This window comes from Papio anubis, chromosome 11 (assembly GCF_008728515.1).
Source record: "Papio anubis isolate 15944 chromosome 11, Panubis1.0, whole genome shotgun sequence".
In the NCBI taxonomy this organism is placed as follows: Eukaryota; Metazoa; Chordata; class Mammalia; order Primates; family Cercopithecidae; genus Papio; species Papio anubis.
In genome coordinates this window covers 66,589,604-66,606,880 of record NC_044986.1, presented here as the reverse complement: position 1 = coordinate 66,606,880, position 17,277 = coordinate 66,589,604, and the positions used below count along the sequence as shown (strand labels likewise).

Genomic DNA, 17,277 nt, shown 5'->3' with positions numbered 1-17,277 from the left:
AAAAGGGTGGGGTGCTAGAGGTAATAGATTTAGTACTATTTGAGAGATTTGGAACATGTTGTGGACCCAGGGTTGTTGGTCATCTCTGTAACAGGATGGGGATGGCAGATGTTTGAGCAAAATCTCATATTAACATGCCAGCAATGACTAGCTCTAGTTTTAGCTGTGTTTCACTCATTTTACACAGAATTGGCCGGGTGTGGTGGCTCACGCTGTAATCTTAGCACTTTGGGAGGCTGAGGTGGGTGGATTGTCTGAGCTCAGGAGTTTGAGACCAGCCTGGGGAACAGGGGTGAAACCTCATCTTTACTAAAATACAAAAAATTAGCTGGGCATTGTGGTACACGGAGTAGCTCCCAGCTACTCCGGAGGCTGAGGCGGGAGAATTGCTTGAACCAGAAGGTGGAGGTTGAGTGCACGCCACTGTACTCCTGCCTGGGTAACAGAGCAAGACTCTCTTAAAAAAAAAAAAAAAAAATCAATTAAATGCTACATTTGGCACAATGGGAAAGAATTTCCTTTACTAGGCTTGTAGGAAGCCTTGCTTTTAGAAAAACCCAAATGAGATCATAAAACTAAAGTACTGGGACAAACAGTGGGAAACAGGGCAATGGGTTCTTTTCAACCAAGTATTAAAGTATTGGAGATGTTGCCGGGCGCGGTGGCTCGTGTCTGTAATCCTAGCGCTTTGGGAGGCTGAGGCAGGCGGATCATGAGGTCAGGAGTTCAAGACCAGCCTGACCAACATGGCGAAGTTCCATCTCTACTAAAATACAAAAATTAGCCAGGCATGGTCGGATGCACCTTTAATCCCAGCTACTCAGGAGGCTGAGGCAGGAGAATCGCTTGAACTGGGGAGGCGGAGGTTGCAGTGAGCCGAGATCGCGCCACTGCACTCCAGCCTGGGTGACAAAGTGAGACTCCGTCTCAAAAAAAAAAAAGTATTGGAGGTGTCCTGTTGTCCTTGTTACTATGAAAGGATGCCATGGGTTGTATGGGCAAATGAGTTGGTTTTGTTTGAGGCAAAGTGGAACATAAGATTAAAGGCTCAGTCAGTGAGCCTAGCACTCAAAGATCTTACTTTGGCTGTTCTGGCTGTGACTTGGGACTTCTTTTTACCATGGTCTGCTGTAAACACAGAAAAACCCAGCGCACAACAGTTCATGCTGGAGTCTTGTGCATTGAGGGAGAATCACTGGACTCCAGAGAGAAAGTTTGTTTGTTTTTTGAGTTGGTCTCGCTCTGTCACCCAGGCTGGAGTGGATTAGTATGAACATAGGTCACTGCAGCCTCGACCTCCTGGGCTCAAGTGATCCTCCCATCTCAGCCTCCCAAGTAGCTTGGGACCACAGGGGTGCACCACTGTGCTTGGCTAATTTTTAAAATTTTTGTAGAGTTAAGGTCTCACCATGTTGTCCAGGCTGGTCTCAAACTCCTGGGCTCAGGAAATTCTCCTGCCTTAACCTCCCAATGTGCTGGGATTCCAAGTGTGAGCCCCTGTGCTCCACCAAGAGAAAAACTCTTTTAATTGCTAGGAAGTTGGGATAAATTTTGCTCTGATCAAGCCACCTTCTGTGTCATAGAATGCCTGCTATGGCAAGACGGCCTCATTTTAGTCCTGCCTCATACTATCATAGATAATCGTTTTCCTTTCTCTAGCAGGTTTGTGTTACTGGGAGTACTGGGAGCATCATCCTGTGTTGTGCTGGTGTTATACCAAACAGTGTTAACTTTATTTAAAGAATTCAGGCAGAGGCCGGGTGTGGTGGCTCACGCCTGTAATCCCAGCACTTTGGGAGGCCGAGGCGGAAGGATCACGAGGTCAGGAGTTCGAGACCAGCCTGGCCAGCATGGTGAGACCTCATCTCTACTGAAAATACAAAAAATTAGCCGGGCATGGTGGCGTGCGCCTGTAGTCCCAGCTACTCGGGAGGCCGAGGCAGGAGAATCGCTTGACCAGGATGCAGAGGTTGCAGTGAGCCGAGATCATACCACTGCATTCCAGCCTGGGCGACAGAGTGAGACTCCATCTCAAAAAACAAAAACAAAAACAAAAAAAGAATTCAGGCAGAAAGGTTAGAGAATTTAAATTAGCAATTGAATATTTTTTCACAAATGCTGGTAGTATAGTATAGTAACCTTAATAAAAATTAATGTGTATTTTATCAATTCAATGATAAAGCAGACCTTTGTAAACTGTCTAGCTTGTGGTGACTGATTGAGGGTATCATGAAGCTCCCAACCCTTGACATATTCCTTCATCCTCCTCTGACCTAAAGGGTACTTCTTTGGAAAAGTAGAGAAGTTTTATGTTAGCGTACACTAGAGATGGTAAACTATCCCTTGTGGGTCAATTCGGGCCTGCTGCCTGTGTTTGTATGGCCTGTGAGCTAAGAAAGGTTTTTACACATTTAAATGGTTGGAAAAAATATTTAAAGAATGCTATTTTTGGACACAAAAAAATTATATGAAATTCACATTTCAACGTCTGTAACTTTTTATTGGGACACAGCCACCGCCATTCCTTTAGCTTTTGTATGCAACAGCTGCAGAACTGACTATTTGAGACAGATTGTATGGTCCCCCAAACTGGAACTGTTTCCATTCTGGCCTTCTACAGAAAGTATTTGGACCCTGGCCTAGATAAATCCTGGCCGGTGGTTATGTTATGTGAAATGTGCACACTGCAAAATATAGGGCTGTATGATTAAAATTTTTGATTTCAGCTACTGTTCATCATAGTCGATTTAAAGGGCAATTTAATTTACAGCAAATTCAGTTTCTCGGAGATTTGTGTTGGGGCTTTGGCAGCAAAAAAAAATCCTAGGAGTAATCTTGAGAGTTCCATGCCCCCTAGTGGATTGCTATAGGGTTTACTTTTAAATTTTCAAAATATTGAATTGGCCAAGGATTTCCTTGATCCATATTATCCCAGGGGTCAGAGGCCGAAGGTCGCCTAGACCTGGGCAGATGCTAACAGGTACTGTCACGGCCTGGGCAAATCTAGCCACGTCAGCGCTCATTTCTATTCCCTTTTCCACAGTCCAGCAAACAAGCGACTAGACTTGAAGGAACCCACCCTCCTCTCCTCGGATTCCCTATGACGCCGCACGCCTCTTACTCTCCCCGGGGCTCATCCGGGGTAATGGGGCAGAGGCTCTGTCCCACAGGTTGGACAAACCAACGAGGGCGGGGAAAGGAGAATCAGAATAGGCAGCCAATCAGAGCTCGGGACAAGCCCAGCCAATCGGGTCGGGTCAGTTGGGGCTTAGCCAATCGGGCTCGATGAGGAAGACCTGAGTGAGAGCTTGCGCCTCTCGCTTCCAGGTGTGGGTGGCGCTAGGCCGGCTCAGCCGGACCGGGTAGGGGTTGTCGCTCGCTTGCTTGCTTGCGGTTTCTCGGAGAAGCCCCCGAGTGTCGGGCCTACAGGCCATGGGAAGGCAGTGGGGGTCTGCCATGAGGGCGGCCGAGCAGGCGGGCTGCGTGGTGAGCGCCTCCCGGGCCGGACGGCCCGAGGCGGGCCCATGGAGCTGCAGCGGGGTAATCCTGAGCCGTAGCCCGGGCCTGGTGCTTTGCCACGGGGGCATCTTCGTCCCCTTCCTGCGAGCTGGCAGCGAAGTCCTGACGGCGGCCGGCGCCGCCTTCCTGCCTGGCGACAGTTGCAGCGACGACCTGCGCCTGCACGTGCAGTGGGCCCCAACGGCCGCGGGTCCCGGGGGCGGCGCGGAGCGGGGCCGCCCAGTGCTGTGCACGCCCCAGTGCGCGGGCCTCGAGCCCGGCCCACCTGCTCCGTCCCGCGGGCGTCCTCTGCAGCCCCGGCTTCCCGCAGAGCTGCTGTTGCTGCTGAGCTGCCCGGCCTTCTGGGCCCACTTCGCGCGCCTCTTCGGAGACGAGGCGGCGGAACAGTGGCGTTTCTCGAGCGCGGCGCCGGATGACGAAGTGTCGGAGGAGGAGGAGGCGGATCAACTGAGAGCGCTGGGCTGGTTCGCGCTACTGGGCGTGCGGCTAGGCCAGGAGGAGGTGGAGGAGGAGCGCGGGCCGGCCGTGACCGTGTCGCCTCTCGGGGCCGTGCCCAAGGGCGCGCCATTGCTGGTCTGCGGCTCCCCTTTCGGCGCCTTCTGCCCTGACATCTTTCTCAACACGCTGAGCTGCGGGGTGCTCAGCAACGTGGCCGGCCCGCTGCTGCTTACCGACGCACGCTGCCTGCCTGGCACCGAGGGCGGCGGCGTGTTCACCGCGCGGCCCGCGGGGGCGCTGGTGGCGCTGGTGGCGGCGCCGCTCTGCTGGAAGGCCGGCGAATGGGTGGGCTTCACGCTGCTCTGCGCCGCCGCCCCACTTTTCCGCGCCGCCCGCGACGCGCTCTGCCGCCTGCGCCCCAGCGCCGCTGCCCTGGCCGATCTCCTGCCGCCAGAGGTGGGCGTCCCGTGGGGTCTGCCCCTCCGAGACTCCGGGCCCCTGTGGGCAGCCGCGGCCGTGTTGGTGGAGTGCGGCACCGTATGGGGCTCCGGAGTGGCTGTGGCACCCCGCCTTGTAGTGACCTGCCGGCACGTGTCCCCTCGGGAAGCAGCCAGGGTCCTGGTGCGCTCCACCACCCCCAAGTAAGCCCACAGGGCTGACCCCACTCCATCCCTTTCCAGGTCTCAGGTCTGGGTCCAGGCCTAATACTCTTGAGTATTGTGCAGGCTTTTCTTGTGTCATGCGGATGCTTTGGGGGTGTAGTGGGTAGAGACCTGAAACCCTCCCCTCATCCTTTATACCCAGAACCCCCGCGGGGAGAATCAGGAGCAAGGTGTCAAGCTCCAAGCAGCTCTGGATTTGGGTACTGTGGGACACCCTGAATCCGGAACTGGGCATCTTTGAGCTCCCCTCAAAGTCTGAGTTTCTTCTGGGCAGCTTCGCTGTCTGAAAACCCTGCACACCATACCCCACTGTTCTCTGGCCCTTTGAACAGATATTCCCTAACTCTGCTGCTTCTCCTCTGAAACTGATAAGGTCCCAGAGGCCCAGGATGGTGCCCTTCTGGGGTAATGAGATGGGTTTATTAAGTTTAGCCATCTTTTAGAGCTTAGCCAGAGCTTCCCTTCTGAATGAAAATGACAACGTGGGTTTCTACCTAATCAGAATGTAGGGGGATGGCCCAGGCAGCTGTACGTGGTTCAACCCAGCCTTGTAGCCCAGGCTTTTCCAAATCTCTTTCCTGAGTCCCCAAGCTTAGCCAGGTGTGGGTAACACAGCCCAGTTTTGCCACAGGTGTCCCCACTGGTGGCTTATTGGACAGCCATGACTTTATTGGGAAGACTGATGATGAAGGTTTCCCTATGGTGTATGGGAACCTACCAGATTCCTCCCACTCCCCCCACATGCCCCTTGCTCTTAAGGAGACTGCTAGGTCTGTTGGAAGCTACCCCTACAGAGTGTGTAGTAGGACACCCCTGTCTGATCCTAGGCAAGTCACTTAATTTATCTAAGCTGCCTCCCTGGGAGTTAATGCAAAATGTCATGGAATGGAGCCTTCCACGTAGTGTAAATAGGGACCCAGAGGAGTAAAACCATGTCTTATCTGCCCCACCAACTGATGGGATTGTTGGGGGTATCAACGAGGCAGTGAAGGAAAGTGTTGTGTTTGCCTTGGCTCCTCCCACTTTCTGTTTGGTGTTGGGACTGTTACTGAGGGTCTCTGGGCCTCTGTTATACCACCTAAAATGGAGATAATGCCGGTGCCTAGTTTATAGGGTCGTGAGGACTAAATGATGTCCACAAAGCATTAACACCAAACCTGGCCCACAATACTCACTAAGTGTCAGTGTTGATTATTCAGGTACAGGAAACTTTATAGAAGTAGCACAGGTTGTCAACCACCTTTGGAGATACCACAGAATGGTTACATGACTTGCCCAGAGTTGCCTGGCTGATCGATTTCAGGGCTGATACCCAGATCTTCTGACGCCAAGTCCATGACTTTTACCGTCACTCTCAGCTCCTTGATTTCTCCCAAGAACTGAGGAGTTAGAAAGCTAGCCTGTTGTTTGTTTCGCTTGCTCCTAGGAGTGTGGCCATCTGGGGCCGTGTGGTATTTGCCACTGAGGAGTCATGTCCCTATGACATAGCAGTGGTGAGCCTGGAGGAGGACCTGGATGATGTCCCCATCCCTGTGCCCGCTGAGCACTTCCACGAAGGTAAAGGACCAAGGGTGCAGCCTGAAGGAGGGCCCCTCTGGGCTAGGGTGGGCCTCAGGAAAGAGAATCAGTGTTGGGCATTCTCATGAAGTCAGGGTGGCATTGGTCAAGGTCCTTGGAGGCCTCCCTTCTTATGCTGGTAGGGAATGTGGAATACCCTGTGAAGGATAAAACACGCCCTTTCCCCGAGTGCCTGCAGCAGTGTAGTGTGAGGATGCGGGGCTTTGGGGTTCCTTAACAGTTACTTCAGGCTGGTCAGAGAGGCACGTGGCACTTTCAAGGCTCCAGGGGCATGATTTGGGTAAAAGGCTTTGTGATGCTGCCACATAAGTACCGATGTCGCACTCCATGGAGGCAGTGATATGGTGATGAAGGGTGCAGGGGCTCCGGATGAGCATCTTTCCTCTGCCACTTACTAGTCCCATGTCCTTGGACAGGCTTGTTAACTCTCCTCTGCCTCATTTTCCACGTCTTTGGAATGGGGCTAATGTATCCTACTTCTGGGTGTTGTGAGGGCTGGGTGTGATGTTGCCTGTAAAGCACTATTTCCATGCCTTGCACTTGGAAAAGGAAGGTCATAGCTGCCTTATAGCCATCGTCACCTTTTCTTTTCACCAAGAGACTTCTTAGGAGTCCCAGGAGGAGATGGATGTGAATTCTATAAACATTTATTCAGCGTGTAGCTAGGTGTTAGGAACTCCTAAAAGTCACTGCCCTGCCTGTCCAGGGAACGAGGACTGGGGAACAGCCTGTTGCTCAGAAGTGGTCATGCAGATACAGTGCTAGGAGCTCAATGGGGTTCCCAGCCTCTTCCAGCCAGGGGACCTGGGGAAGGCTCTCTGGAGACAGGAGTATCTGAGCAGAAACTTGAAGGCTGGAGAGGTTTGGGGCGTTTGGAGAGGGTAGGGATGGGGGTTAGGGAGTGTGAGTCCTGCTGTAACACAGGTGTCCCCAGCTTCACCCTCCTTCCCTTCCTGGCAGGCGAGGCTGTGAGTGTGGTGGGCTTTGGCGTCTTTGGCCAGGCTTGTGGGCCCTCGGTGACCTCAGGCATCCTTTCGGCTGTGGTGCAGGTGGATGGCATGCCCGTGATGCTGCAGACCACATGTGCTGTGCACAGCGGCTCCAGTGGGGGACCCCTCTTCTCCAACCACTCAGGAAACCTCCTTGGTAACCAGCTCTTTGTCCCCCTCCTGCCCTTCCTCTTGCTAGAACCTCAGTCCCACCCCATGAGTGCTTGTAGCCAGCCCCAATGCACCCTCTCTCTGGGAAAATGGTGGGCATTATGAGTGAGCTAGCCAAGGTTTGCAGGCTCTTCTCCTGATGGTGGAGAGGGAGGGATGCTGAGCTGGGAGGAAACAGATCTGGGCCCTGGTCCCTTCTCTGCCACTAATCTAATCTGGTTTGATCTGCGAAATTCAGGAGTTGGATTAGTCAAAGCATCACAGACTCAAAAGCCAACAGAGGCTGGAAAGGTAAAGCAAATGAATGAGAGAAGACAACAGGGAGAGGAGGGGAGGGGTCTAAACTGAAGCACACTCGACTCAGCCACAGCTGACTGTGGCCGTGAAGGAGGATGGGCCTAACGTTGGCTGGTATTCTAATATTTTCACAAGACATGCAAAGCTTTTTAAAAAAAATACGTGTGGCCGTTACATCGATCAATTTTTTTTTTTTTTTTTTTTTTGAGATAGAGTCTCGCTCTGTCGCCCAGGCTGGAGTGCGGTGGCTGGATCTCAGCTCACTGCAAGCTCCGCGTCCCGGGTTTATGCCATTCTCCTGCCTCAGCCTCCCGAGTAGCTGGGACTACAGGTGCCGGCCACCTCGCCCGGCTAGTTTTTTGGGTTTCACCACGTTAGCCAGGCTGGTCTCCATCTCCTGACCTCGTGATCCGCCCGTCTCGGCCTCCCAAAGTGCTGGGATTACAGGCTTGAGCCACCGCGCCCGGTTCGATCAATTTTTAAAGTTTGGTAACATTCAGGTTTTTGAAAAACAGTCTGTTTAGCTATCCAAAAGAAAAAAGAAAACGACATGAGTTCATCTAGAAACCTCCAACTCCAGTCCAGTCTAACTCTCCTTGTTTGTTTATTCTTTCTCCTGTAGTGAAAAACCTTGCTCCTGCTGTCTACAATATGTTTACTTATCTGTTCCACCCTAGTATATGAGTAAAATTGTTATTTGCATAGCTTTAGTATAAATTTCCTCTAAATATGTAGTACTTACAAAGAGGAAATATTAGATCCGTAAGTAAAATAAAATATTAGAGCCGTAAGTCTAGGCCGGGTGTGGTAGCTCTTGCCAGTAATCCCAACACTTCTGTAGGCTGATGCAAGAGGATCACTTGAAGTGGGAGTTCGAGACCAGCCTGGGCAACATAGTGAGGCCCTGCCTCTTTTTATTAAAAACAATTTTTTTTAGTTAAAACAAAAGAAAGGAAAATACTAAGTCTACCATGGAGAGGCCTGGCAGATACCACCTCAGCCAAGTGATCAAGGTGAACATCACAAGTACTCCATACAGACATCAGACAGCTGAGACACTGAGAAGGACACATGGCTTTATGGTATTCTTCCCAACAATGTGTACCCTTAAACGATTAAAAGTAATGGCAAAACAAAAGTAATGACAAAAACTACGTTCACTTTTGCACCAATCCAGTAGTCATGAGAAAACATTAGGTAGACCTCAACTGAGGGTCATTCTCTAAAATCACTGACCTGAGCCAGAGATGGTGGTATGTGCCTATAGTCCTGGCTATGCAGGAGTCTGAAGTGGGAAGATCACTTGAGCCCAGGAGTTCAAGGCTGCAGTGAACTATGGTCACCATTTCACTCTAGCCTGTGTGACAGAGCGAGACCCCATCTCAAAAAAATAAATTGTATGTTTATTTAAAAAGAAAAAAAAGCCAGGTATGGTGACTTGCACTTGTAATTCTAGCACTTTTGGAGGCCAGGGCGGGAGGATTGCTTGAGTCTGGGAGTTTGAGACCAAGCTGGACAACCACAGTGAGGCCCCATCTCTACAAAATATTTTAGGGAGGCTGAGGCGGGAGGATCACTTGAGCCCAGGAGGTCAAGGTTGCAGTGAGCTATAATCTCACCACTGCACTCTAGCATGGGCGACGGAGTGAGACCTTGCCTCTAAAACAACAAAAACAAGAACAAAAAAACCTGTGAATAAATAAAATAACCTGCACTCTTAAAAATGTCAAGGCCATGAAAGATAAGGAAAGACTGAGGAACTGACCCAGATTGGAAAAGATTTGGGAGATGTGACAACTAAAAGCAATATGGAGTCCTAGATTGGATGCTGGAACTGAAAAAGGACATTAGTGGAAAAACTAGTGCAACTCATGCCAATGAGTTCTATAGTTCACTTAATAACAGGATTGTACCAAGGTATATGTTTTGGTTTTGGTAAATATTTTTTGGTGACATTAGATCTGAACATAAGCTGGTCAAAGGGTATATAGAATTCTGCAGTATTTAGGCAAAGCTTCTTTATGTCTGAAATTATCTTTAAAAAACTATACACACATCCATGCACCGAACAGGCCAAACAAAACATGTCTGTGGGTCTCATTCATTCATTCATTCATTCATTCATTCATCCATTCATCCATCCATCCATCCATCCATCCAACAAGCCTTTGTTGAGAGCCCACTTGGCATAAGGCACTGTTCCAGGTACTGGGGAGACTGCATGAACAAAACATCAAAGTCCTGCCCTCATGGAGCTGACACTAGGTGGAGAGAAAGATAAGTGAAATAAGTGAACTATCTAGTGTGTTAGATATTGAGAGTGTGAAGGAGAACGTAAAGCCAGGAACGGGTGTGGGCAGCAGGTATTCATGTCTAGAAGCTCAGCATCTGTCACCATGGGGGGTGGTTTCCAGTCCTACCCGGCCCTGGGGGCTCCAGGGTGGAGATGGTCCTCCTCCCTTCTCCAGCCTTTCTGCCTCCTGGCTCACATCCCCTTTTGCTCTCTGACTCCTCAACAGGCATAATCACCAGCAACACCCGGGACAATAACACGGGGGCCACCTATCCCCACCTGAACTTCAGCATTCCCATCACGGTGCTCCAGCCGGCCCTGCAGCAGTACAGCCAGACCCAAGACCTGGGTGGCCTCCGGGAGCTGGACCGCGCTGCTGAGCCGGTCCGGGTGGTGTGGCGGCTGCAGCGGCCCCTGGCAGAGGCCCCGCGGAGCAAGCTCTGAGGCTGTGTTACCTCCTCTGGAAAGAAAAGTGACCTTTTTCTGCTGTAGGAAGTGACGTTGAGGTGATGGTGGCCTCAGGATTCAGGGCCCAGCTCCTGAAGGGGCCTGGGCTGCTTCTCATCGTCACCCACTGCCTGCAGTCTGGGCTTTGGGCTCTGGGGCCAACTTATCTTCAGCCCCATGGGAAGAGCCCGTTTTGGGGTGCTTTCTTGAAACCCCAGTTCTCTGTCCCCTAGCACTAGACTCAGCTGTATTGTTTTTCCTTCTGGGGAGCCCACTTCAACTGCACAGAGGTTCTGGGCCTGACAGGTAGATGCCAGCTGGAAGGCAGGCCTGTGCCTGGTTTTGCGTCTGTTCCCCTGAGGGCCACCGTCGTCCTGGAGCTTCACTGGGGCCTTGGCTCCTGTCTGCCTGTCAGTCAGGTCAGGGCTGACAGAGGACTCTGATTCCTTAGCATATCTTAGCAGAAACCTTGCTCTCAAGAACAGAGACAGAAGGGACAGAAACAGGAGTGCCTCCTGTTGTGCCAGGCCCGTGGGCAGTGCAGGCAGATCCCTGAAGGTCAGTACTCCTGGGTCTTCATATGCCAACAGGGGCACTCTGACACTGTGCCTTCATTTTCCAGCCCACAGCCTGGGTCTCAGGGACCTTGAGAAGTGGAACATATCTGGTTGGGGCTTGGGAATAAACATGATCTATTGAAAAACCTCTATTTATATATCAAATTATTTCTTTTTTCCAGGAGTTCAATTGGGAATAGGCAAGTACCAGGCAAAGAAACACACCCTTTCTTTTTTTTTTTTAGAGCTGTAGTCTTGCTGTCTCCCAGGCTGGAGTGCAGTGTTGCAGTCATAGCTCACTGCAGTCTCAAACTCCTGGGCTCCAGGAGACCTCCTGCCTCAGCCTTCTGAATAGCTGGGACTACAGTCATGTACCACCACGTCTGGCTAATTTTTTTATTTTTGTAGAAATGGGGTATTGCTTTGTTGCTCACACTGGTTTCAGCCTTCTGGTTTCAAGCAATCCTCCTGCCTCAGCTTCCCCAAGTGCTGGGCTTACAGGTGTGAGCCACTGTGCCCAGCCCAGAAATACACCCTTTCTGTGCTGTTTTCTCAGCAGGATTTGAGCTCACGGGATACTGTTCTGCCAGACTGGCCCTCATAGCTGGTCATGTGCCAGTCAGAGCTGGGTGGGGCTTGCAGGTCCTGGAAGGCGGTGGTCTTGACCTGGCAGCAGGTGCTTAAAAAATGCGTAGGGTGGGTGGCAGTTGGGGAGTTCAAGGGTTAATGAGGTCAGGGCAACCCCCAGGAGCTGAGGCGAACTCTGTGAGTCAGGACTGTGTCATGTGCACAGGGCCCTTCATGTGTGGGCCCTCGAGTGATCTCCACTGGCAGGCTGAAAGCCCTGTGAGGGGCGGCTGTGGGCAGAGGCCACGCAGGAAGAGTGCCTAGGAGTCATTTGTTTCTAACACCTGTGTGCTGAGTGTCAATGCTGGGTGTGGTGTTATGATGTATATTGGTTTTCATCCAGCATTCCTGACTCGTGACTCCCATAGTCCTTGTTCCAGTCTTTGTTGGAATATTGGGTATGTTAGGGCTCTGGGGGCAGGCCTCTGACCTCTGGGTATCTTTTCACTAATGTTCGCCCACTTTTTTGATGGTGGGTCCTAAAGACCTTCCCATGAGAGAGTCTCGATCCTGGGGGAAGGAATGCTGATGTCATGAAGCTTCCATAAAAACCCGAGAGGACAGGGTTCAGAGAGCTTCCGGATAGCTGAACACCTGGCGCTTCCTGGAGTGTGGTGTGCCCACGGAGGGCATGGAAGCTCCGCACCCCTTCCCCTTCCCTCATTCCTTGCCCTATGTGCATCTCTTCATCTGTATCCTTTGCGATATCCTTTATAATAAACCGGTAAACATAAGTAAGTGTGTGTCTCTAAGTTCTGTGATCCACTCTAGCAAATTAATTGAATCCAAAGAGGAGGTTGTGGGAACCTCAACTTGAAGCCAGTTGGTCAGAAGTTCTGGAGGCCTAGACTTGTGCCTGGTGTGGTTGAGGGGGGCGGTCTTGGAGACTAAACCCTTAGCCTGTGGGGTCTGACAATGTCTCTGGGTAGATAGTGTTGGAACTGAATTAGAGGACACCCAGCTGATGTTCACTGCTTGTTTGTGGGGAAACGCCATACACATTTGGTCACTGAAGTCTTCTGTGTTGATGATTGTGATGGCATGAGAGTAGAGGGAAAACACGATTTGAGAAGAGTTTTTCCTAAAACATGGGGCAATCACAGAACACTCCTGGGATGGTTGTTCTTCCCTTTATAGATTAGGAATGGGTCCAGAGGTCATGGCTAGTTTAAGAGAAGTTCTACAGTAAGTTAATGGTAGCAGAGTCCTAGGTCTGAGGGCTGACTTTGCTGTGAGGGGTTGGGGGGGGTGTTTATTCTCACACATGTGGGTACTGATATTGTTTGGGTGTGTCCCCACCCAAATCTTATCTTGAATTGTAACTCACACAATTCTCACATGTCATGGGAGGATCCTGGTGGGAGGTAATTGAATCGTGGGGCTAGGTCTTTCCTGTGCTGTTCTTGTGACCGTGAATAAGTCTCACAGATCTGATGGTTTTAAAAGCGGGATTTTCCCTGCACAAGCCCTCGCTCTCTTTGCTTGCTGCCAGCCATGTAAGATGTGACTTGCTCCTCCTCACCTTCCGCCATGATTGGGAGGCCTCCCTAGCCATGTGGAACTGTGAGTCTATTAAATCACTTTTTCATCTCAGTCTCAGGTATGTCTTTATCAGCAGCGTGAAAATGGACTAATACAGGTATCAAGGCACCCACAGGCTACTTGGGGAGACTGATATGTCAGCCCATTAGTGCAATAAGCAGGGAAGCTCTGTCCAGGGAAGAATATGTCTGGGGACCCAGAAGGGGTGGGTCAGGTAAGGCTTCATCAAGGTGATTCAGTTTCTGAACTGAAACTCAGTTCAGAAACTCAACTCATGAAAAGTTGAAACTCAGTTCATGAAACTTAACTCATGAAACGTTGAAACTCAGTTCATGAAACTCAACTCATGAAAAGAGAGTTCAGAGTTTACCAAGTGGACTGGAAACAGTGTTCCAGGCTGAGAGCGGCAGGAGCTGGGACAAGGAAGTGTGGCACAGCTTCCTTGTGGAGAGAAAATTGGAAAAGTGCAAGACAGGCCCAGAGACCAGTTACAATGGCTTGGAGAGAGAAGACAGCTGAGGCAGGACTGGTGGGTGTGGTGAGGTCAAGTGACAACACAGGAGGTAGAACTGACGAGCTCCCTAATTTGAGACCAGGTGCTGTGTCTCAACGTATGTAATCCCAGCACTTTGGGATGCTTGAACCCAGGAGTTTGAGACCAGCCTAGGCAGCATAGTGAGACCCTGTTTCTTAAAAAAAAAAAAAAAAAAAAAAATTAGCCAGGTATGGTGGTGCACACCTGTGGTCCCTGCTACTTGGGAGGCTGGGGCAGGAGGATGGCTTGAGCATGGGAGTTCGAGGCTGTAGGAGGATGGCTTGAGTATGGGAGTTCGAGGCTGCAGTGAGCTATGATCATGCCACTGCACTCCAGCCTGGGTGACAGAGGGAGACCCTGTCTCTCTAAAAGGAAAACAAAGATCTAATTTGGGACCATGAGTGGCACTCACTTGCCACGTCCTGTTAGTCTGGTCCCTGGATGCCTATGGGGAGGGAGACGGCCTCATTAACCAGTCCACTGGCCTGGAACTGATGCCCTCGCAAGAAATGCACTTCTGTTGTATTTGAGCCATTACATTTGAAGTCTATTGGTCATAGCAGCAGAACTTGCCTTCACTAATATAGCCTCTCCCTAGCTGGGAGCACCATACCAAACCATGTGTTGGGGGAGAGAAGAAATGAGGATATTCCTCTCTTCTTTGAAGCTTACAAATTTAGCTGGAACTACGTATGGAAAAGGAGAACATTTACCTGGCTCTTCAGATCTAAGATTGCCTGTTCTTCAAGTGGGCACACTGCCTCTGTTTCTCTGGGGTCCTGAGGTAACCCAGTACCTTGGAGCTCCTCCAGCCCTGGGAGCCAGCAGAAAAGCCACCTGTTGTCTGTAAGGAAGTGCCCTCAGGCCTGGCTGAGTTCATTACAGCAGTCAGCCAGCAACTCTTCCTCCTCTTAGATTCTGTCATGTTAGACAATCTGCCTGCTGTCCCCACTAACCATCAAAGTTCCGTGGAATGAACTTGTCACTTTTTCAGCATCCTAACCACCACACTTTCCTGCTACCTCTGGCACTTGGAAATTCAGAGACAAAAGCCCTTTTTTAGGCAGCGAGCCCTGATTTTCAGTTCCAAAGCTATGGGCACTGCTGGGTGGGACCAGAGGAGTGGTGTGCAGTGAGCTGCCTGGAGGGGTTGCATGAGACCAAGTCCTCTCTCCTGGATGGAGGTATCTTCTGGTTGCCAAGAAAGTATTGAGTGATCATCAGAAAAATTCCTTGGTTTTCATGGTTTGTTGCTTTGTAGCAGGTCTTAAGGAAAAAAAGATTTTCATGGTTTGGGACAGGTCCTTAGAGATGGGCCACACCAGCCCTGACATGCCTGAGCCCAGTGGTGGGCCACCTAACACCTCTCTCTCCTTCCTTCCAGCTTTATCTTTGTCCTGCTCTTTCTGGAGTTCTTTCCTTGCATCCTGCCAGCTGGCATTCCCTTTATCCTTGCACGCCTAGCTTCTACACAAAGCCTTCCATGACCTTCCCAAGCCTCAGGGCTGATTCCCTGCACTGGGCAGGCTGTAGCCTCTCTGTTCACCTCTCTGTGTCACATGTTACTGGGTACATGCCCAGTAAATTCCCCACAACTGAGATTCTGCTTTGCCTGAGCAGTGCCCTCTGGCTCCTTAGGGATGATGCCCGCTGAGGGGTTTCCTGGCTTTAAGATCATGGTTCAGGCTGGGCACAGTGGCTCACACCTGTAATCCCAGCACTTTGGGAGGCTGAGGCGGGCAGATCACTTAAGGCCAGGAGTTTGAGACCAGCCTGGCCAACATGGTGAAACCCCATTTCTACTATAGCCGGGCGTGGTGGCAGGTGCCTGTAATTCCAGCTGCTTGGGAGGCTGAGGCATGAGAATCGCTTGAGCCTGGAAGATGGAGGCTATAGTGAGCCAAGAGCATGCTACTGCACTCCAGCCTGAGTGACAGAACCAGATTCTTCTCCCCACCCCAGAAAAAAGGGTCATAGTTCAGACCTCCATTGTAGGCCCACCCCCTTGCTTTACTAGCTGAGGGACCTTGTCTAAATTTTTTAGCCTATGGGAGCCTAAATTTCCTTATCTGCAAAATGGAGATTAATAAAACTTACCTTGCAGGACCTTTGTGGAAAAACAAAAAACAAAAAACAAAAACTTGAGGAGGCATTCAAAGCACTTAGTTCGTGATCAGTAAATATGAGCTTATTGTTTTTCTAAGACAATGAGTAGGATTTTTCATCAGAAATCATTCTGGTTGCCTTGGGCAAACTAATCTGCAATATAAAATATCTATAATAAATGGCTGCTGTGTATTCATTGCTACTGTGTGCCAGGCACCATGCTAAAACACTTTATAAAAATGATTTCATCAAGACTTTTCCACAACTTTTTTTCTTTTTCTTTTTTTTTTGAGATGGAGTTTCGCTCTTGTTGCCCAGGTTGGAGTGCAATGGCATGACCTCCTCTCACTGCAACCTCTGCCTCCCGAGTTCAAGTGATTCTCCTGCCTCAGCCTCCTAAGTAGCTGGGACTACAGGCATGTGCCACCATGCCAGGCTAATTTTTTGTAGAGACACTGTTTTACCATGTTGGCCAGACTGGTCTCGAACTGCTGACCTCAGGTGATCCACCCAACTCGGCCTCCCAAAGTGCTGGGATTACAGACATGAGCCACCGTGCCTGGCCCTTATCCACAACTCTTAAGGTAGGCGCTAATATTTGCATTAAGTAGATGCAGATGGCTTATCTTTTGCTGAGTTAGCTTGATCTGACTTGAACTGGCAATACACTGCCTTCCAGGTCATTGTCCTGCCTGGGGGTCTTTGCACATCCAGACCACACTTCCTTCCTTTTTACCTAAATCTAACTCTTTCTCATCCTTGAAGAGAGGTATTTGCACCCTTCCTTTGCCCCATCTTTCTTTTTCTATTTTTTCATTTCATTTCATTTATTTTATTATTATTGTTATTATTATTTGAGACAGAATCTCACTGTCACCCAGGCTGGAGTGCAGTGGCATGATCATGGTTCACTGTAGCCTCAAACTCCTGGGCTCAAGTAATCCTCCCACCTCAGCTTCCCGAGAAGCTGGGACTACAGGTGTGCACTATCAAGCCCGGCTAATTTTGGTAGGTCTCGCTGTGTTGCCCAGGCTGGTCTCCAACTCCTGGGCTCAAGTGATCCTCCCGCCTTGGCCTCCCAAAGTGCTGGGACCACAGGCATGAGCCACCGTGCCTGGCCACACCCAATCTTTCTTACTGCGGTTGGTGATACATGGTTTTTGTTTTCTCTATACATCTATTTTTTGGTGGTGTGTTTAACATCTGTCTTTTCCCAGACTGTCGCCTCCATGAAAGCAGGAACCTTGTCTGTTTTCTCTTCCATGTTATCCCCGCAACACCTACCACAGTGCCTGGCATATGTAGGAGCTCAACAGGGTTTGCGGAACTATTATATGTATGTCTGAAGGAAGGAGGTTGGCAGTGTGCGCAACGTGTGAGGGGAACCCCACTCTCCAAGGTTCCAGTGGCTTTAAAGGTGTCCTTGAGAAAGTAAGAGGGACAGGGGGACACTTGTTTTCCTTCTTTCCTTCCCTCCCTCTCTTTCTTTTTGCTTTAAAGTATGCTGAAAGGACAC

At 50.3% G+C, this 17,277-nt stretch overlaps 1 protein-coding gene and 1 long non-coding RNA gene across 4 annotated transcripts; both read left to right on the top strand.

Moving 5' to 3' along the window:
- Window positions 1-1,985: 1,985 nt before the first annotated feature.
- TYSND1 (trypsin domain containing 1) lies at window positions 1,986-11,103 on the top strand. Of its 3 annotated transcripts, none has more exons than XM_009214767.4 (4): window positions 1,987-4,598; window positions 6,046-6,176; window positions 7,247-7,343; window positions 10,174-11,103. In XM_009214767.4, the coding sequence occupies exons 1-4, from the start codon at window positions 3,433-3,435 to the stop codon at window positions 10,202-10,204; spliced, it is 1,425 nt and encodes a 474-aa protein (XP_009213031.3). In that variant the 5' UTR covers window positions 1,987-3,432; the 3' UTR covers window positions 10,205-11,103. The 3 variants fall into 3 exon arrangements, with proteins under 3 accessions (XP_009213030.3, XP_009213031.3, XP_003903880.3); XM_003903831.5 differs by having other exon boundaries at window positions 1,992-4,598; window positions 7,158-7,343; XM_009214766.4 differs by lacking the exon at window positions 7,247-7,343 and having other exon boundaries at window positions 1,986-4,598.
- Window positions 7,350-8,805, top strand: LOC116269446. The gene is made up of 2 exons (XR_004176968.1): window positions 7,350-7,648; window positions 8,592-8,805. It is a non-coding gene; the product is annotated as an uncharacterized LOC116269446 (long non-coding RNA).
- Window positions 11,104-17,277: the final 6,174 nt, after the last annotated feature.

Bases quoted from the DNA above. Each gene is read 5' to 3' on its own strand.
- TYSND1 (XM_003903831.5), top strand. From the start codon at position 3,433: ATGGGAAGGCAGTGGGGGTCTGCCATGAGGGCGGCCGAGCAGGCGGGC. The intron at 4,599-6,045 runs GTAAGCCCACAG...GCTTGCTCCTAG, and splicing joins GTGCGCTCCACCACCCCCAA to GAGTGTGGCCATCTGGGGCC. The intron at 7,344-10,173 runs GTAACCAGCTCT...ACTCCTCAACAG, and splicing joins CCACTCAGGAAACCTCCTTG to GCATAATCACCAGCAACACC.